Source organism: Oenanthe melanoleuca, chromosome 1A (genome assembly GCF_029582105.1).
Source record: "Oenanthe melanoleuca isolate GR-GAL-2019-014 chromosome 1A, OMel1.0, whole genome shotgun sequence".
NCBI lineage: Eukaryota > Metazoa > Chordata > Aves > Passeriformes > Muscicapidae > Oenanthe > Oenanthe melanoleuca.
Window position 1 is genome coordinate 47,194,322 of NC_079334.1, and position 22,620 is coordinate 47,216,941.

Sequence of the window (22,620 nt, forward strand, 5' to 3'; positions counted from 1 at the left end):
CCAGTAGATCTGAACCAGAGAAATCAACTTTTAAAGGATCACAAACAAAGGGAAAAAAAGAGTGAAACAGAATTAAGTATTTAAAACTAATAATTTTGCTTAAATGGAAGCAACTTTTGACAGAGCTCCTTAATGGGAGCTCTGTCACCCTCAGCTGTCCCTCAGTTTAGACACGTACACTTGTCCTCAAGCACCTGAAAAACTATGAGTTCAATTAAAACATGCCATCCACTATGCAAAATGGTTTTATGTATTTCTTTACTTTGCACCATTAAAAATTTTTCTACAAATCACCAAAATTAGTCTTGCTGAAATAACCTTACCGTTACTGATGAACAGTTCTGCAAGTTGCTCCTTGGAGAAAGCAGCATCCACTTCAACTTTAACAATCTCACATGTATTTCCTGCAGCCACTTGCTTTTGCTGTGTTGAAAATTTATATATTTGGTTAAATAGTGAAAACTCTGGTTTATGGACTAATTTACTTGATTTGTTTGTGCAAATACCTTCATGCAGGCAGCTATCTGATATGCTATATAATCTTGCAAACTTCCTTCTGGACCATGGAAAATGACATTACGGTACTGTTCAACCTACAGACAGATAGATATAAATTTATTTCATAAACAAATTGTTCTTGGAAGTTCAGACTTGGATTTTTTTCTAATCTAGATGACACAATCAGCACCTAAAAGACAAAATTTTTTGATTTGCACTATTGGAGGTGATAAGGCTTACTATACTAGTTTCAAAGTAGACAATAATTGCATACATCTTGAAATATATTTATAAATTTATATCCTAATCTGTAAAACTACACAGCAAGGTATTTTGTTACAACAGACTTTAAAATCTAAAACATTCATCTGGGAAGAATAAGTTTAGTAATCACAAATATTTTCTTGATCTTAAATTAAAATATATACATCAAAATGATGCCAAAATCATCAGTTTAAGTCAGTGCTAAGTTAAGGATTAAGACTAAGGACTTTATTTGCAGTAGAAATGGGATCATGTTATCAGTATGGTAGAACAGGGTTTTTTTAATATTAACTCTCTTTTACCTCTAAAATGTCATTAAAGTAATACACACGTATCTCTACGCAATATGGCCGAATACAGAGGAAACCTGTGGCATGTTCTCCTGACAACATAAAAAACTATCCAAGGACACAGCAGAAAGTAAGCAGGTTCTAAACTAATTCTGATTTGATGCAACGTTAAAAGAAATGATCTATGAAAGTGATATTATTCAATTATCCTTACATTTTGAGGTCTTAAGCTGTGTTACAGATATCTACATAGGCATGTAATAAAATTGAAGTCTCAAATAATTGCTCACATGAATGTTATTCTAATTTACTTTCTACTCAAAAAGCGGAGTAAAATAACTTTGGAAAGCAGTAAGATATCAGAGAGCTTTTAATATACTTTTAAGCAGTCCAGTTAATCAGAGAGCAGCTATTTAAAGAAAAAAGTTAATACCCTCACAAGACTAAAGTTAAGGGTAAATTTAGGGGCAACTGTATTTTAAAACAGCTTTCATCCCATTTCAATTTTTTTAGAAATCTTGATGTTTTTTCACAGAGCAAAAAACCCTGACATTAGTCAACACTATCATAGAAGTATTTTGACAAACAATTAGCATGCAGAGAGCAACAAGCTTTATACTGACCAGGCGGAGATAATTCTGAAGTATCTGAAGATGGATCATGGATGCATAAGTCACACTGTTTAGACAGCCTTCTTGAGGTCCTTAAAATGAGACACATAACTTATGTAAATCTCCCATGTTTAGATGCATGTATGACTGATGCATAAGATTTTCATGCAGTATTCTACAGCAATCTTTTAAAATTAGAGCCTATGCAAATTAAAATGCTGAATAAATGAAAGGCATTTATCTAGCACCAGAGATTCACAGGTATCCATGATAAGCAATATATATACTACTATATGGCTGAAAAATGCAGTAGGACTTTTATGTGCCAGCACATTTTCTAAATGTTGTAGACACTTTAAAATTTAGTTAAATAAACAAATGGATATGATGTCTCCGAGAATCAAGCAACACTGAAGAACAAAATACGTAGCAAATGACTCTCAAATTATTTACTTCATATGGAGTGTCTTAACATTCAAACCTGAAAAATTATGACTTGAAAATTACCAGACAAAAACACTGTGATATGCTCAGCTCCATTGTTCTTCAAGAAGTCCCATGGTGGCTGGGAAAAAATCTGACCTGTTGACCATGAAACGTTTCCTGTTAAAAAGAAAAAGTGAGAGATATTCCTTGTATGCATATAAAGTGTCTTACACTCCAGCATATTCGCTTGCTTAACAAAGATTATGTGCATACGCTGACAAAATTGACAAACAGTCCCATGTATGAGATGTACTAAATCACACTATTATTTGATATAGGACTGAAGTTACTAGTGTTTTCTACCAGTTGAGACACAAGTTAAATAGCTAGCCTGTCATTTTATCTATACACATAAAATAGAGTAAAATAGAATAATTTGCCCAATCTAATGTGATTAGGCTTCAGTTTTCAGTTTTTTTCAGCTGATGGGAAGTGAAGTAAGGAAGGAGATTTAAGATGAAGTACATGGATTTTCAGAATCTGTTATGACCAACCTATACAACTGTAAGACCCCACATTTTTGGGCCAATTTCTCATAATTTTAAAGATTTCTCTTTTGTACCCTGCTAAGCAAAGTTATGCAAAACAGCAGTTCTGTTTACCTATGCCAATGATTTGCAGTCTGTATTTACTGAATATTCTGGATGTACTACAAAAAAACAATACATGCTTTGAATAGTTTTTGTAGAACCACAGAATATCCTTAGTTGGAAGGAACCCACAAGGATCATGAAAGTGAAACTCCTGGCTCTGCACAGGACATCCCAAGAGACACACCGTGAGCCTGAGAGCATTCTTGATTCAAATGCTTCTTGAACTCTGTCAGGCTGGTGCTGTGACGATTCCTCGGGGAGCCCGTTCAGTGCCCAAACACCCTCTGGGTGGAAGAATCTATTTCTAATACACAATCTAAACCTCCATGACACAACTTCAGGCCATTCCCTCAAGTCCTGTCAGTGGTCATTACAGAGAAGAAACCAATGTCTGTCCTTCCTCTTTCTCCCATGAGGAAGTTGCACTGCAATGAGGTCTCCTCTTTATTTCCTCCAGGCTGAACAGACCAAGTGACCTCAGCCAGTCCCCATACAGCTTCACTTTTCACCATCCTCATGCCTCTCCTTTGGAGACTCTAATTGCTTTTTCTTATACTGTGGCATCCAAAGCTGCACACAGCACTCAGGGTGAGAATTTAGATTCACCTGAGATACTGATTTCTCCTCTGGAGTACTGAAAGTATTAAAAGACTAACATAGGGTCTCACAATCTCCAATATTATATTAAAGTGCCCAATTAATTGTGACATACACACAGCTAAAGGTAAGGAATTCTTTCCTGCCAGCACTGTTCAAAGTATCATATTCAGTATTCGTCTTTCTTAGTCTAAGCTTTAAAAGATGCAGTAATTCAAAGATATTTTTATCTTACTTAGAAGATTTCAAAAATTCAAGAACACCCCGAAGTTTTACTTTTTTCATTAACACCAATATCGATACCTAGTTTGATGGAGAATATACTGCTTGCAGTGAGGCCAATGTTGGATTCTGCAGCACTATTAAATGACAGATCTTCTAGGCTCCTCCATCCATCAGAAGCGATTGCTTGGAAATGGTTTGTCACTGCCTGACTCACTGCTTTTGAAAAATCATCCCATGACATCTGCTTGCGGATATTTAAAGCACATATTGTATCAAATTCCTCTGTACCACAATGGACTGGTTCAATGCCACTGACTGAAATCCTTACAGGTACATTAAGAGCATCTGTTGAAAAACAAAACACCAACTATGAGAAAAACTGTAAAACTCAATTTAATATAATACTGCTATTATAAACCAATAACATCTAATATTACAAAGGAAAGCTACAAAATAACTCCTGCTACAAAGAACCAAATAGTTAAGTACAGCACAGATCACCACCACAAAATCACAGCAGTGATGAAAATACCAAGATATCTATAATTTTTTTACAAAAAAAGTTCAGTATTCTTATGCTTTAATAACAGGAAAAAAGACAAAATTTACTTAATCTTTTATCTCCTCTTTATAGACTAATTATTTATAAATTAAAACAGATAGCAGGTAATGCTGTAATTTTTCAATTCATTGTGTTTGCGCACATTTTTTATTATCAATGCAGAAAATAATTTTCTGGCACTAGTGCACAAGTGGAAAACACTTGTTGAGCCAAACATCTTCAAATAAAATGCTAAGAGCTAAGACAGAAAATGCACTTGAAAGGGGACATTTGATTTGCAATAGGATATATTGACAAAAAGGAAATTTACATGCACATTCTAGAAACTACGAAGTATTTTAACTCTTGGTCTTTGGAATACATCTCAACAGAAGCAGAAGTTTCTGGAGATCATTGAGATGACTGAAAATGAAAAGGAAACTATCTTCTTATTTTCATGGCAAACAATATCTTTCAGAAATTCTTAAATTAAAACTGAATTTTAAACGTACACCATAAAAAACAACCCATATCAGCTTATTATATAAGAAGTCTTGCAACAAGATCTTTTTTTCCCTTTTGTGTGCAGAAGCCAGATCTTCAGCTGATACAAACCAATGAAATTTTCCCCATGTCAGAAAAGCTCTGATTTAAACCCACCAGCCTACCATAGGGAAAAGATTACTCAGAGGCATTCTTCAGATGTGGAACTGTGAGAAATGCATCAAAGGCTTGCCCTTCTGATGGCTGGACCTCAGGGAAATGAGCACAGATTGTAAGGAGTACAGAGGATTCTCCACAAGGAAACAGGCCTCTAGGACTGAGGTACAGTATATGCCTAAATTTCAATGCATGTGACCTCTAAGGCATAGCTGGCAATCCTGGCCCCCAGACCTTCAGATCTGTCACAGCACATCCTCCTGTCTTACTGTGGAAACCTTACCGGAGTGTGAGGAAAGTAGAGGATGGTACATAGACACCTTACCCAAAAATACATTCTTGGCTTAAGGTATATAGGAGAAGGCAAGGCCAAAGGTTCTGACCTGATAACAGCTGTTGGATTCATGACAAGCATGACCAGAGACACAGGGTACTAAGACTGATGGAAATAATACAAGCATTAATTTAACAGGCTGCAGATTCAGCCATCAGAAATTTGCTTCAGTCTGATAAAGAAGATGACCATGGAGTATCTAGCTGTGTTCCCCCCTGAATCTGCAGTAAAATGGTAAGAAGTGGGATTTAAAGTAGCTGAAGAGGAAAATCAGAAGCAGCAGACAGAAAACTTACTTAATTTGTTGATTATCAGTGGACTTAACCACCCATGTCTCTATATCTCACAAGACAAACATAAAAAAAGTGAAAAAATAGAGAGCATACAAATCTACCAGTGCCATCATTCTAACCATACAGAGAAATATAGATATCTTTCTCTGTATATATAGATACAGCTATATCTTGATTTATATAGTGATATAAAATACACAAAACTAGTGAGAGAAAGAATTAAGTTTTGCCTCAAGAAATACACAGATGAGCCTGCTCTACTGAATTTTGAGAAAGCTTACAGAGAAGGAAGAAGATGACAGGTTTCAACAGAAGAGCAATCTTCTTACATAAGTTACTGATGCTGGAAAAAATAAGTTATTTGATGTTGTCTCTAAGATATATCTGAAGAATCAAACAAACAATCCCCTCACCGATAAACAAGTGACAAAATAAACTACGCTCTAAAAAGAGATTCAGATATGACTAGATGATCATCTTAGCCTGAAGAAATTTGACGGCTACCCACCACAAAGTGACTATCTCTGCAAGAATCTGAAGAAAAGATAAGAGGAGAGCAACAGCTTTTGAGAAAGTAACTACTAATATTAAATTCGGAAATTTTAAGAGAATATGGATATTTGCAAATGTACAGTATGTACCATCTTTATCTATGGTTCAGAAACAAAGACATGAGAAATTCAATAACTTCCAACAAAATTGTATCATATGCTTTTGCAAAACTTGGAGAATAGAAACTTGTTAGATCAAGGTAATTTAACACTGTGGTGCCAAAAAAGTGACAACTACCCTTTTCATATTTCTCATTTTTGCCCCACCAGTTCTTTACTAAAAACACTTTTATGTAGTGCTGATAGCATTTACTTACTTAAGTTTTCTAGGAGATGTTTGCAATCATCAGTAGCAACATCATGCAATGTTCGATTACACTTATCTTTTCTCTCAGCCTCTAGTCCACCATGGCTACAAAGGATTTCTAGACAGTTCTGCAAAGGTAGGAACTGTATTATTTACTTGTCCATTTGTTGCACTAAAGCATTCTATCAATATGCAGTTAAATTTCTAACTAAAATTCTTACACATGAATTTCCAAAGACAATCAGCTACAGGTTCTGTAGATAAAATGATGTTTCTCACAGAGTTGAAAACCAGGAGTAAAAATATTTTATAGCAGACTTGAAAGTCTCAAATAATGACTATAAAGAAGCAGAACACACAGAGCCAGGGTTCTACAGCCTCTAAGCATCAAGTATGACAACCTGAGACCTCGCATAAATAAGCAGTCATTCAAGGTATATCTGCCTGTGAGGTGAAATTTTACCAGGCTGTAGTTACAGCACCTATAAGTACTTTAAAAAAAATTATTAGCTCACTAAGCTTGCCAGAAGGCTATCAAGCAGAAAAAAAGCACATATTTTCTTGCCAGGTTAGTTTGTTAACACTATCTCTCAAATAGGAACAATAAATAGCAGAACAGCAGAAGGCCGAGGACTGAACTGTGAGGTTGAAAATGGGAAGTAATGCAGGAAGAAGTGGGACAGAACAAAGAAACCAAGCTTATTTCCTCAGTAAAACTAGGATTTTTGTTATCTCTGCTCTCTATGAAATAAGAGCTAAGATGTCCTAGCAGAATTAACCTGTAAAGAAAGGCCCCTACCTATCTCCAAACAAGAGGATGCAAGTGTCAGCACTGCTTATATGGAGCTATCATGCACTGGAATTAATGACATGCAGTGTGCATTATGGAATAGAGAATGAGTCAAAGTGTTAACAGCATTCAGAGAAGGCTATTAAGCTTTTTTTAGCTTTTTAGTATCCCAAACATGCCTCAAGTCAATAAATGCAGTAAATCAAATACAATTTTATAGTTTCTGCAACATCAAAACCAGGAATCTGATTGCCAGCTGTATATTGCCTTCATCACCTAACAGACTTCCCTCAATCCCAAATGGAGATCTTATTAAACAGATGACTTGGAATGTGCTTAGAAACTCAAACCCTTGGGTTATTCATGAAAAACACATGAAGATATCCAGTGTCAGAACTTTCAGAGAGATCATCTAGTCAAAGTAGTTTTAGACAGCAAATGAAACCTAAATTTAAAGTTCCTGAGGATTACATTATTGCAGAAAGAGCCAACATAGTGCACATTATTTAGGTATTTGCAGACTACAGCAAAAACCTTAAACTCCATCTAAATTCATATGAGTGGAAACTGGAATGAGAGTCTGCACCTGCCTTACAGACATTGGTAATGGAACTCTGACTCTTTGTAATGCAAAATGCTGAGTAAGCAGAGGCTGTCCCTAAAACACTCCCTAACTTAAACTGAATCTTAAATCTGCATTGATTTTGAACGTAAATTTATCAGGAAAAAAGTAAAAATAATGACAGGTATTGAACTAGGCATGTAAACACAATCTGATTTTTTAAGTCTTGGACTAAATTTTCTTAAAATTCACTCTTCTGTGTTTAGCATTCTTTGTTTTCTTCCTGGGTAAAAATTTTACAGTGGGATCTGACTGATAGCAACCATATAAAAAGAAGTTCTTTAAATGGTCAGTGATAGAAGTTCATAGCTTGTGTTATCAAGAAATAATATTAAATTTACAGAAATCTTCCTGTTTGTCATCAGTTGGACCTGCCAGGTCATCCTCCACGTCATCAGTTATCTCAACCTCACAAAAATGTTTCACAGCCTGCTAAAAAGGCTGCTCAAAATAATTAATTAAACAACATATGTCTGCACAAATCTGGTTCTCAAATTTCTTCTCCCTTCCTTCACACAGGAAAAATTCTTCATAATGAAATCATTCGTACCTGTAATTGGAAATTATGTCCAGCTAATATCTATAAGCACATGACATCCAATGAATTGGCATTCAGGGTGGGATTCATCTCACCTTAAATTTGAAAATCTCAAGCAATGATGTTTCCTCTCTTTATTATTGTCCCATAAGACACAGACATTTAAATATGATAATTCACTCCATTTGACACCTGGATTCTGGGACAAATTGTCCGCTGGAGGTCTATATCTGTCAAATCAATTTGGCCTATAAACCAAACTTAGACTTGACATCTAAGTTGTAATTATTTAAAGATAAAAGAAAAGGATTAATTTTGCCTAAATTATACCAGGTTACTGTAGCTTGTTCACACGGACTAACCTTAAAGCCTTTTGATGCTGCTATATGGGCAGCAGTCCAACCCTCTTTGTCAGCATGGTTGATGAGATCTGCAGAAACAACAGGCTTTACTCTACTGCTATACTCATCTTCTCTCTTCTCCAAATCAAAGTAGTCTAAATTAGGCTCTGCATCCATCAAACAGTTCCCATTGTTCGGCTCTCCACAGTACATAAGGAGCTTGAGACTTTCAACATTACCAGAATCCACTGCTGCATGAATTGGTGACCAGCCATCCTAAAAAAACCCAAATAAATCAAAAAGCACATTGCCACCAAACACATAGAAAAACGTTTGCAGATTTGTAGCAGCAAGAAACTGAATGGAAGGCTCTGTCTAAAAATGAAGAAGACAAGCAAGAGTGACATAACAATCCTTTGGGAAAATAGAGTTCTTTGTATGTGTTTTGGGTGGAAGAGAGGGAAGAAAATGTAATAGAAAAAAATAGTAAAGCTTTCTCCAAGGAGAGCCAACAGATAAAGTCTTCAAAAATTTTAAAAGAACCTAAGTGATACAGGGCTCACATGCTGTTAGTAAACTACTTCCTTCCTTCAAACAACAATTATTCCAAATATCAATATTCATGTTGCATTAATCCATTTATTATTCAGTTTTGCAGTTTTGACATCACAACTTTCTCTCATTCCAAGTCAAATATATTTACTTTCCAGTTGCAAAATAAATGAATTATAAAAAAAATTTAGTGTAATAATGATAGGAGGAGTAGAATATTCTTTGAAGCTACTACTCTTTCTGCTATATTTTGGAACAGCCTATAACCCACATTTATTGTCATAAGAATCTATTGAAAATATTGAAAAATATAATTATGTAGGCACTAATTTTGAGACAGTCCTCCTCTCCTTCTCCTCCAGATACACCTTTCTTTGGCCATATTCTGCCATTTGTGATACATGAGACTTTACAATAATGGCAAGAAAGTTTTGGGGTGCTGTTCCTTCAAGGACAACAATAAAGCACTCTTAACATAAAAAGTGGAAGCAAAATCCCTATCTCCACTTCTCCACCTTAAAAATAAGCCAAACCAGAAAAGTTTCATTTTACAAATCCAGCGCTGGAGAAAAGTTGCAGCAAATTGCCAATGGAATCTGAAATATGTAAAATGGTATGAAATTCACATAATTTAGGAGATTTTAGACAATATAAAGTTTACAAAAACCCAGAAAGTATGATGAAAACAACAAAATACTAATTTCAAATTATATGGTTTATTCCAGCTTTAAAGAAAAGTTTCAAGAAATATTTTAATGTCAATATTCAGTACTATACAAGGTACTGTAACTTTACAAACTATTTTAACTTACACTGGTTTTTATTGTTCGATCCGCTCCACTTTCCAACAATAGTTTAATACAATCATTATTTCCATTTTTACAGGCCAGGTACAAAGGTGTTTGTCCTCTTTCAGCAGCATGGTTAATATCAGCCTGATACATAATTAATAATTCTGCACATCTACAGCAAACAATAAAGCAATAAGATTGTTTTATGTTAGACATCCGACACCTCTTTATAACTTAGGACATTTAAATATTTTAAATAAAGTATTGATTTTACAGATATAGATCTACCTGTGATCAGCTCATATACACAACTATAATTTTGTACATACGTATAAAGACAGGCTACTTTAAACATGTAAATATTAAATTACTGCAGCTGCATTTAAAAATTGTGAATGTATAACACTGAATTTCACAAGACTGATAAAAACTTGATGACAGCTGCTTAAGAAAAACATTCAGCTGCAGAAGAAAAGGAACATTTCTGACTACTGATATTTAAAATAGAATTAAAAAGAAAAGCGAAAAAATAAAATGAAGGACTAGGACTAGCTTTACCAGCAAAAGGGACACTCATCTAGGGAAGTAACCTGGTGGGGGCAGCAAAACAGCTATGGCACTACCTACCATTCAGATCCCTGAATAAAGACTACTCCAGAAGGATGGCTTGGGTGCACTGCTAGCAGCTATTGGGTTATGGAGGATGGAAGGTTAGATGGAGTGCTGAAGAGCCATTCACTTGGGGCTGGCATTCAGATCCAAGCTCCTGTACTTCCTCACAACCCTGTAGCAATAGGTTCATTTTTTTCCCCCAGTTCGTATGCCATCGCTGGTTATCTTTCCCTTCTCCAACTTAGCTTTTCAACAACACTTAAGACTTTGCAAAAATCTTAATGCCAGTCAATTCACTCAGCAGTTCAAACAAGCACTGTTAACAAAGATAAGTTCCCATCTCTCCAACTCAATACTTATCCATAAAAATAATTAAAAATAGAAAGCATATAAAAAATAAAGCCTCAAAGCAGTTAGTGCAATGCCAAATAACTACTGATTAGGAGCCTGTATTCTAAAAATACATACTGTGACAAAATATTTAAACCAATGTAAGGTATACATAAGAATATAAGTATATAAGAAACTACATACTAAAAAAAATCACAAGTATTAAAGAATATTGTTTTTGTTATGTTTTTATCCAGTCAGAAAATCATGAAAGTTCAAAGTAAAATGCACAATTTTAGGGAAGAGTAAAACTGATAGCATTGATATGAATTACTATGCTTACCAAAAATGCTCAACTGAACAGAAAAAAAACACAAACAAAAATAATGTTCTGCCTTAACAAATGTTAGACATACATCCTAACCATACAGTAATAAAAGTCATCTTAAGAAGGGCTCACAACGAGACACTTCTATCCAGCAATTCAAGACTGAATTTTAAGTCTGCTAGGTTAGAAATATCTGGTTTGATAATTTACATTGCATTTGGTAAATCTTGAAAAGCTACATCGACTTCCATCTCAAGATCAGGGAAAGTCATCCCGGCCTGGACCACATGGGAAATGATTCTTAAAGCTTCTCCTAAAATCAGTTTCTGATCCGGTGATATTACTGGACTAGCCTCAAAAAACTAGAATTTTTTTTTCTGGCTACATAACTAGGATAAGAACAACAGTATTGTCTTGGCGCAGGAGCAAGGTTAATGAAGATGTCACAGGGGATTGGTTAGCAAATCTATGACAGACACCTACTGTGCAACTGAGAGCACTTTAGTGCTGTCATTAGCCCCACATTAGGAGACAGACAATACTGCTACCCCAAATTCTACCCATTACAGATTTCTTTTCTGTGCCTGAACTTTGAAGCGACCAACAAATCAATCAGCCTGAACCATTTGTAGTCTCTCAGACATTTTTGGCTAGACCTGTCCTTCCATGCTCCATTTTACAATTCAGTTCATGTTCAGTATCTAAAAAAGTAAAAGCAAAAAATGTGTTTAGGGATATCATATTACGTAAGTGTCTCTAAGGCAAAAAACACAGCAGATGATACATAGCAAAGTGTTGTGAGGGTAAGTCAGGGAAATAAATAGCTTCCTATCTAAACAAAGTGTTAAGACATTTATTTTAGTGAGAGAATATGAAGAGTGTATTTTGGTCTTGTCAAGTCACACGAATTTTTTACAGATTTTATACAAAATACTGAAACATTTACCTAGACACATATTTCTGTGCTCAAAACATCTAGTGGGAATCTGCTACTTCTGGAGTAAGACTTCCAGTAAAAAATGACCATTAGCTGATGAGCTTGACGTCTCTAAGAAGTGTCAAGGATCTCTGAAGATTCTAATACACTTATGGAAATGAGAAAAAAAGAGATGCCAGTCTTTCTCACTGTTGGGTCAGGGCCTATAATAGTGCAACACTCAAAGGCTGGTGCCTATGTGTTACTGTATCAGAGTCACATCCTTAAAAATAACAAAATATAAACATGAAAAGAATCAGAAAGATAAAAAAAAGAGCAAAGATATGTAAAACAAAGTTAAATTCTGTAATAAGAACTCTTAAAAACTCCTTTTGAATTTGTAAAAGAATTTTCTCTGGAAAAGGATGCTCTGGAAATGGTTATTTAATAGTTGTTTCCAACTTGCAGTTCTATTTCCTATGATTCTATGATATAAATTATTCTAATGACATTTTGAAGAATGTTTTTAGTAATCTTATTTGACTTGTACATAATTTTCTGTTTTTCAAAGTTACTGATACAAAAAGACTTCAGCCTTCAAAAACCCTTGTTTTGTTGTTGAAGGTATTTGATTATATGTTGCTCAGGAGAAAACAGATGTTCTTTTGCCTCTGAATATGATATTCTGAATATGATTTTCTATGCTTGAAAAAAGTAATTTCAAAAATAATTTCCTTCTTCCTTTCTATTAATCCTATACTATGGCTGATAACTCAAAGAAAATTAAGAAATTCAGAGGTAGGATGCCCATGTGCACCAGCACCACATTGCAATTGCTAGGAATACATGCTCAGCAATCTTAAGAGCTGAAACTGGAAACAAAACAAACAGAAAATATTAAAATCAGAATGGCATAAGAATGCAACAGTAATGTAATGAAAATGTATATAATGTAAAGAGAATATAAAACAGAGTAACAGCTGACAGGTAAAATCTTAAAGGCTTCACTTACTTGACATGTCCCTGAGCAACTGCTGAACACAAGGGTGTAAAGCCATTTTTATCAGCAGCGTCAACTTGTGCTTCTGCAGCCAGCAGCAATCTCACACAATCTATAAATAGAGCAAAACCATAGCATGAGTCAACAAGATCAAGCAGCTAAAACTACCAGAGGCTAAAGTCTGCTCAAGGGGCAACAATCAGCCAGTCTTTTGGATTACCCATCACATCTTAGGGGACTGAAATAAAAGCTCAGAAAGAAGTTTGCAGGAGAGACATGAGAATTGCCTCCCGGGGGCATCACCACCCTTTTGCAAAAAGGGCTTGGGTTGGGTTCTGCTAAGATTTAAATTCATGCCCACTGTAGGCAACTCCCACAGTATTAGCTATTTTACCTTCCAAGTGGGGTATCTGACTTATCCAGGAGTCCCTAAAGGCATCACTGCCTACTGGCAGTCGTGACAAATATGACAGCCACAGGGGAGATGTTCACAAGCCACACAGACCTCAAGCAACACACCGACCAGTCTATTTTAGGACACTGTGACTTGTGATTGCAATGACAAATAAAATAAGCTGAAAAATTCAAACCTCCCCAAACCCTTCCCATTCATACATTTCCAAAACCACATGTAAAAATAGTACCAGCCTGATTCCATCATCCCTACAGCTAATTTAAGATAATTAATTACACAGTAATTAGACTGCTTTTCATCCACAAATTGGAATATCATTTGATGCAATTAACTTTGAAGAAAACAGTTGATCTGTTCCTCATTCTTGAAATTGGCTCCAGACAAAAATAAAACAAGTTTTTTGTAATTGAAACTACTACTTGGAAAATAAGCTCAGCTACAACATAAATTACAAACTCCTGACCTGATTTCTGAGCAAGCTTAATGCATGCTGTTCCAGCACTCAGTAAAATCCTGAAGCCAAGTTTTGTTAGTGAAGTTTAACTCTAGATATCAGAACCAAACATGCATGAAGAACTACTTGGATATCAAAAAAATATATGAAGAACTACTTAGAAATCTGACTTGTCTAAACCATTCTTCAATGTACTTATTCCTGTTAAAATTTTTTTCAAATACTAATACAGATGTTGTGGAGTTGATTGAATACATAATTTAACATTAAGAAACAAGATTTTAAAACACTATAAGTTATTATTTTATAAATTAGTATTCTTTAATTTTGAAGTAAGTAATCTGATGTGAAATTATTTTTTGTTGTTGGTTGTCATGATAAGTTACCAGGACTTGACCTGTAATTTTTTTATATCATAAAGAAGCTCTCTGTTAACTAACTTACCAAGGCCTTCCAATTGCAAGAGAATACAATTTAAAATAAAATTATATTTTCATTCACTTTTTAACACAGAAATACTCTGCTAAGAATGACCTTTTTTTCTTCTTTCCATTGTCAATCCTGGTCCTATATTAAATTATTAACTCGAAAATACAGATTCTTGCTTGACATCCTAAAATAATTCTAAAGTTTATGAGGGACGTTGAAAAAATTTTTATCTATAAGTTTCAAATATTTGGTAGAATACTCTGCTGTTTGTTCATAAAGCATATGTTAGCCATGCAAAAGCCATGTACACACAGGACAAGACTACCTGACTAGAAAGGCATGGTCAATTCACAGTTATTGATTGGCAGATCATTCAGGTGGTAGTTATGTCTGTATAAATACTGTTTCTGATAAAGCTTATCTCTGTGAAAATACTGCTTCTGAAAAGAGCTTTTTACTCTTAGGGATAAGTGTGACCATGAGGACATGCAAGCAAGCAGCTACTTGCACAACGTGGAACATGTAAGCTAGTAGCTCTACGTGACCTGTTCTGGTGGCTTGTCAAGTAAAAGAGCAATTATCTCCAAGATGCCTGGGTCTTGGACTTTTTACTGGGATTTGGATAAAACTAATTTGGGTCAGTCTAGGCTCATTCACTCCAGCTCAGTCTGGTCTGTCATAAAAGTAATCTGCAGTGGGGAATACTGGGTGGAAGGGCAGGGACTAGACAGACATTGGTGCCACTAAGTTTTGATCATAGCAAAAGCAAAACATGAAAGCAAATTAAGATAAACACCTGCAGATTTTACAGCTCTCCACCACAGCTGGGTAGTTAGTTCTTCCAGAGTGATGGCAAACATCATGCAGATACATCCGGTGGCTTGACAAAGCTGACTCCATGTAGCTGTATGTCTCTGCACCTCACTCCTTTCTACTTCCCATACATTCCAGTTTTTTCCTATCAATCAGGGTGCCACAGCCTCCAAATACTCAGGATAGAAGAGAATCAGTTACACTGTAAATGCATATGAATAGCTGATTCCAAAGGATATTATTTTCTCCACATCTCTCAGATTCAGGAATACTGTTTCATTCTGTCCTTCTCCACCTCTTTGTGGCACAGAATGGTCACGATTTGCAACATCATCCATCATCTGCTAGCTAAGAGAACTATTGTTATTTGGAGTACAAAGACCTGAAGTTGCTCCTTCTTTGCTAATGGTAAAACCAAGACAACCTGACAAGACAACCTGTTCAGCTATCCCAATCTAGTGCTTATATCGTGAAATTAACAGTTTCCTCATGTCCAATCAAATACAAAGAAAGGGTGAATTCCTCCCTCTTAGACCTACAGAATTAGGGACAGTGTGTGTTGGAAACAAGTTATCTGCTATTTACTTCATGTGCTGGAAAAACCCTCTGCTGCAGCTCTCAAAAGGCACTGTTTCCAAACAGGAAAGCTACACATTTTCCAATCAGGATAGATTAGGACAGAATGTTCCAGTGCTCTTTTCTAGCGTAACTAATTTTTTTCTACAGTATGGGCTGTGAGCATAAAACAGCTGCTGCCACCATGCTGGTTAGAATGTGCTCTACCACTCTAGTTATCTAAACATCTCAAATACTGTATTTCTTCATTGAAAATGTGTGGAGATCATTCAGATTCCACTCTTCCCAGAATCTCCAAAACATGGTATTTCTGAAGGGGGATATTAATTATGCTTGCTTTTATGAGCTCTAAAGGTACATGTTTCTTCTAGCAAAATCTTCTCCAGGAGAGATAGGAAAATCTGGTTAGTTGACTCAGAAATCTCAAAATCCATTCAGTCACTGAGTCTACTTTAAAAATAATTTCAATAAATTAAATCACGGTATGATCACCCACCAGTGTAGGCTTGTGTTAAGTCTTTATGGTTAGACTGAATGATCATAAAGGTCTTTTTCAACCTATGTGATTGTATGAGTCTATGGAAAAAAACCTCAAAACAACAGAAACTTACCATAGACAACACAACCCAACACATTGAAAGATTTGAACAATAAATTATTTTATCCTTAAAATGACACCAGTGTCATTTCTTTCCACCTGGCTAGTTAAGAGGAGGTATTAGAAAGGACTTTAAAAATATTTATTTCTATACATCTTTTCTTAAGCCTATATAATTTAAGAAAACTTCTAAAACTTTAAAGTCTCCACTTTGAATTGCTACATATATCTATTCACTTAAGAATAAACTACAAGTAATGAAAAAGTACCATATAATAAAGTTAAGCACAAAAATCTTTCACCATAGATTTTATAAATCTGTAACTTTCAATTTTCATATAATTTATTAAGGAGACCAACACTGCTGCCGTGGGATTCTCTCAATCCTTTTAGCTGCTGAAATGTCATGAATTTGTACAACAAAGTATTTTTCACATCCTGTCAACTATCAATAGAAGAGCAACACTATAACCTCTGTAATACAGTTTTTATCTCAAAAAAAAACCCCATACAAACAATTACAGGGTGCATATCTTTGTTTTTTTACTATGTTGTCACAATTTTGTCAAGCGTCTTTCTTATTTGAAATTTTGACAATGAAACAAGGAACCAAATTGCCATTGCTGTCAGTAGGAGCTGCTCAGTAATTGTAATTGAAAATCATTTGCTGTGAAGCAATTTTAGAATACAAGATGAATAAAGAAGAATTGGGTCAATTATGGTCTCCCACAAATATTAGCAACAATAACTGGATGTAAGCCTAGAAGAATACACCAAACATCCATTCAGTAAGGGGAGAATAATAAATTCACAGAATATAATTAACTAGGATTTTTAATACTGCAGATAAAGAGTTGAAAAAATGAAAAAAAATCACCCAAGGGAAAAAAAAAGTACTATTTCACTATTTTAAAGGTCTTGGTAACAGGAAAGAAACTCAGGCGAAAAGACCCAGATGGTTCTACAAAAAAACCCCACAGCACCTAGGAAGCAAAGACAAAACATACCATTTTGAGCAAAATTAAAATTATTCCCTCCCTATGCCTGGTAGCAAAATTAACCCTGAGGATGTCAGAAAAATGTACACTATCTGCCTAGCTGCAGATTTTGTACCCTAACTTTAGTTTTATTTTTAAAATGCTTGAAAATAATTACGAAATAGTCTCTCTCTGTGCTATCAGGAACACTGGATCAGGGACTATGTTCACCTTCTGATCTGAAATAAATTTTTGACTTTACTAAAAATTAATGGAATATTTGCCATTGGTATTGCTAGATTTCATCTTTAGTGCCCAAAATACCACAATGATACCACTTGAAATATAAGAATCTGGAGATTTATATGTAGGTAGAAAAAGCTATAGTAATGTACTATGTACACTGGACTTTTAAAACAAACTGCTGTTTGAGAGCCTTGTGTTAAAAGTCTGAAAACTATTGCTAGGAGTTTGTATCCCTGAAATTTATATCTATTAGTAACATATTTGTTGCATTTCCTAAATATATTAAAAAAATATGAAGACTGTTGAAAGGCTCAGAAATGCTACTTCCTCAGTACAGAGGAGGACTGGGGTCATGGGGAAAGGAAAAAAAACCAAAACTTTTAATTTTCTCAGGAGAGCCTAGGTAACAAATGAGGGCTATTTCATTTAGTTCAAATATACAGACAGTTCATTTTCTATCCCAAGTAACACACTATTCTGACACTATCTTCCATCATTTTCACTGTTGCTGCAGAAGATCAAAACCCTGATGACCACCTATTCTTTGCTGCTTACTCCCTGTAGAGGAAAGTTCTTTTTTTCAAGCTCTTACTGCTACAAAAGATTTTTAGTTTTTCACAGAATATGGAGTGATAATATCTGGTAGCTTTTTGTACAAAGGGAGAGAAGAACTAGAATGGATGTTCCTGAAGAATACTACTAATTTTTGTGCTTCAAATGCTTTCTGGGTTTCAAAATTCTTCTTCAAGAAGCACTCCTTATATATATATATGCTATATTATGACTTTGATATATAATCTGTATATCCCACTTTCAGATTTTTAAGAAGAATGCATTTGACCTAATTGAATATTAAAAACTTATGAAGTAAGCTTTCACTAGTTTACATGGATGCCATACTAGATCTTAGGATCATTTACCTGTATGTCCATTCGTAGCAGCAGAATACAAGGCAGAATAGCCATCTTCACAAGAGTAATTAATGTCCAGTCCTTCTTCATTAAGCAGCATTGATAATAAAGTGACATTTCCCTGGGCAGCAGCTTGGTGAAGAAGGGTGGGCCTGCCACCCAGGGGGACAGGACCACCACTTGTTAACAAAGGGGTTAGGGAGGAAGACCAGCCTGTGAGTTAAAGCAACAGAAGTTAGAGACACATAAATAAAGCCCTGCATTTTCTGTGTTCTTTTAAGTACTAAAAAGTATCTTCAAAATTACTGCATTTGTCAGTTTAGCAAAAGTTTTGTGATGGTGCTTTGTCTAAACATTAGAAGGTATTTTGAAGAATAAAAACTGCATTCAGGGGTGACGCTTGGTAATACAAACAAACGACTTCACTACAAAAGGTCTGTGCAAAACTTGTGAACTGTTGTAGCATCTGCATGTCTGAAAAAATCTATATTATCAAAACTAGCAGAAGTTCAAGACAAGTTTTAATTTATTCACAATATGCAATGAAGACATTTTAAAGAATCTACAGAAAAGTTTTCTAAACAAAGTACTTATTTTCATATGTAGTTTTATCCTCCTTAGCACAAATTTTAGTATTTATCTATTTAGTATTTACATAACTCATGCAGTTAGAAAGATAAATTGCAGAGAGCCCTTAATGACTTCAGGTGCCTTTCAGTAAGTTTGGAAAAACATGTAACAATAATTTACACAATTGCTAGAGAAAAAATATATTTATTATTTAACTCTCCATTAAGATAATGTTCCTTTTACTCAGTGATACTTAAACAATATATTATAAAATGTTTCAGTGGGAATGGATAACAGGTTACATAAAATTAATGTATAAAAGCTTTCAAGTCACTCCATTAACAAAGAAAATTCAATCCAAAATTCTGAAAGCTTAGGACTGGCTAAATGTTCTGTTGACTGCTTATCAGCTTTAATAGGGACTTTGTTAAGAATATGAAGTTTGCTGCATAAGGCATGGAATATTTTGTGCATTCTTCCTTGAGCAAAGACTGCAAGACAAAATAGGAGAAAGGTTGGTTGTTTTTTTTTTTTTCATGTTTTCACTATCATTTTTAGAAAATACACATTATATTTATCTTTTAAATAACTAACTTTGTCTTCCGTGGCCACAAATAGGCTACTATATGAGGCTGAAATCTGATACAAAGCAAGTTAAGGCAGCTTTAATGCAGTTTTACAATGCCTGAGACTGAAGAAGAGCTGCAGGGCATTAACTTCAGTTCCATTCAAGCTGGTAAGTGCTATCCAACACCTTGAACTAGAAAAAAAAATGTGAAGTAGCAGTACTATGCTGGGATGATCTGTCCACATTTTGGAAAACAAAATGAAATACAGAAATTCTGAACAGAATTCCACAGAAACAATAAACTGGGTACCTTGTAAGATCTTGATATGTTTTAATTAACATCAAGACTTACACAAGAATTCATCATCTGAGAAATACCAATGAAGAATACACAGTTCGATCCCAGTTAAAAAAAAACAACAAAAAATGCTTGGAGTATTTTTTTGCATATTTGTTTCCAAAGTAAGCTAAATTTTTCAATTTAAACTGTTTACTAGTTAAGTATCTAAAGGAAACATATTTTCAGTATTTTCCCAATATTATTAGCTTATTGTTAAACTTACATTTTTTATATTGACTGTAAGAAGTCATCACTGAAGCTATGAAGTTACCTTATAAATCCAAATTTAAACCAAAGACAAATTGCAAAATTAACTCCATACTTCTTATAACTTCAATTCTGAAGCTACCTTCTGCCTATTAATACTCCTAGTAATTCTTACTTCTCCAATACTTGTAATAAGAGGATTTTGAGGGTTTCTGAAGTTTACTGAAAAAACCAGTAAGCAATATATAAACTGTATCCTTTAAGTGGCAAGAAAATACATTGCCTTCAACTTTCAGCATTTGAGAACAGTTAACTCTTATGAAATTCCTTAAGGTCCAAAGAAAACCTTATGGTATTCCTTTCCATTGTGAAAGTGGTTTTATTTTTCCAGCGTTTTGTTATTCTTTGAAACTAACTGTGCTGCAGCTGTTGTTACACATATATGCATGTTTTTAAAATAGCACTTGTGTAGTTTTTAACTGTCTTCTTGTGGTAGTTACCTGATAGTGGGTATAGCAAAGGTGGCACTACAGTATGAATAGCATTTTGGGTCTCCTTTTTTTTTTTTAAAAAAAAGTGCAATTTTTAAAATGTAGTTTATTTGTTTGTTGTTTGCTTGTTCTTGGGGCATCCTTAAGAGAAATACCAACATGAGAGAATTTTTTTAATGTCACATCTTAATTTTCATTTTAGCTCCTTGAAAAGAAAAATATGTTGTTGCAATTCAGTGATGAATTTCACTATATTAGGTTACCACTAAATGAAAACCTTCTACTGATAAAGACAGAAAAATAAGCAATAACATAAATATAACTTTACATTCTATGATCAATGTGAAGCAGCATAATAAAATTCAATTCATCCAACAAAATGCACCAAAATTAGAAGATACCAATAGATATGGGACACCATTAAAGACACAAAAAGTTAGGAAATGTGTGAAAGCTTGTAGGGCATGCAGTGATGAAGGGCAGAGGGACAGACAAAAACAGCTTCTGGCATCAGCTTCAGAATGTGAGATGGTTAATTTCAGAGCCTAGATCAGTCCTTCATCCCTCCCCTCCTTTTATCTTCAAAGCCAATTGCAAAGAGAGAATAAATCAATCATTATAGAAATGAGAGAAATAAAAAATATATTTCATTGACACAGAAAGCACAAAAGCAAGAGGAAAGTGAAAGCAGAAATCCCAGGGGTATGATAATCCAAACGCCTACATTTGTTTCCATTTTGAAGTCTTACAGCCATTGAACTGTAGAAATCCAAACAGAGCAGAAGCATTTTGGCACTGATTCAAAGGCTGCTGAAGTTAATGAAAACACTGTCACAGATTTTGAATCAGGCCATAAATGTTCATTGTAATGTCTCTATGTGTAGCCTGCTTAATGTTAGTGATGAAGGCCCATGTCTTTCCCTACCAGAGATGAAAAGAGCAACATGTGGTACAATAGCCCATCTATTGTGCTACAATAGCCAAAAGAAGATACGATCACATTACTTTAGCAGCATGCTAAGTGACAAGATCAGAGCTCCCATTTTAAGTCTGCCCTTAATAGTTCCTCTTCCTAGAACCAAGACACTTCCTTACTGAAAATCACTCTTGATATGTTCCTAAAGCAATCTGAGCTAACTAGGAAACTCTTAAAATTAATAACTATAATACTTTAGTGATTAGGTTACTATGAATTCTTCTGACTCCACAGTAAGAAGAAACATGAATTTATTGACAAACAAAAAAATATAAAAATTAAGGATTCTGTCAATGTCCTTTAATATGTTAAAATTGTTTGGCACTGTTTAAAAAAATATTTTAAAATTCTGGTTGAATCTTGCTACTTACTATACAACAAAATATGGGTAAGATTTAACCATGCTCTGCTTTAACTGAATGTAAATTGAAATTCTAAACATTTTCTGAAAAAAGCAAACAAAACATGTTAAAATCAACCAGATCATTAATAAAACTGATTCTACACCTAGAGGACATGAAAATGCAGATATAGGAAGGAGGTTTCAGCAGTATTTGTAGTTTGTTAGATGTTTCTCACCTCAAAAAACGTCATACTTAGAAGCTGAAAAAAGGAATAAGTGGCATGAATTCAGGATTACTGAATTACTCACCACATTATCTTAATAAAACCAGTGTTATTAAATTTTGTTTATCTTTCTATTTCCATATATATATGTATAAAATCTATTTTTTTCTTAGCATAAAATTTTGAAGGAAATGTTTTCTATGCTTGCATAATATCTGTTGCTCTAAATTTATTTAGTTCTGCAGTTTGCCAGAACACTTGGCCAAAATAGATTAAATTTCCTAAAACACATAAGGAAAATGAGATTGAAGAGTAAGTGCAATAAAATATAAGCATTATTTTTGGCAAAACACAAAGAACTTCCTGGATATTTATGTGAACATTACACATAAAGTTATTAAGGTTCTTTGAG

The 22,620-nt window shown here is 34.5% G+C and overlaps 1 protein-coding gene across 3 annotated transcripts in view; it reads right to left on the reverse strand.

The window, feature by feature from the left end:
* Positions 1 to 22,620, reverse strand: part of CTTNBP2 (cortactin binding protein 2) — a 71,810-nt gene that overhangs the window by 16,548 nt on the left and 32,642 nt on the right. For all 3 annotated transcript variants that reach the window (XM_056481844.1, XM_056481846.1, XM_056481845.1), the window contains 10 exons: positions 18,499 to 18,702; positions 13,083 to 13,182; positions 9,906 to 10,056; positions 8,563 to 8,817; positions 6,261 to 6,378; positions 3,643 to 3,909; positions 2,171 to 2,266; positions 1,676 to 1,755; positions 507 to 593; positions 324 to 423 (listed from right to left, as the gene is read on the reverse strand). In XM_056481844.1, coding sequence (XP_056337819.1) covers positions 324 to 423; positions 507 to 593; positions 1,676 to 1,755; positions 2,171 to 2,266; positions 3,643 to 3,909; positions 6,261 to 6,378; positions 8,563 to 8,817; positions 9,906 to 10,056; positions 13,083 to 13,182; positions 18,499 to 18,702 — 1,458 coding nt within the window. The remainder of the gene's footprint in view (positions 1 to 323; positions 424 to 506; positions 594 to 1,675; positions 1,756 to 2,170; positions 2,267 to 3,642; positions 3,910 to 6,260; positions 6,379 to 8,562; positions 8,818 to 9,905; positions 10,057 to 13,082; positions 13,183 to 18,498; positions 18,703 to 22,620) is intronic.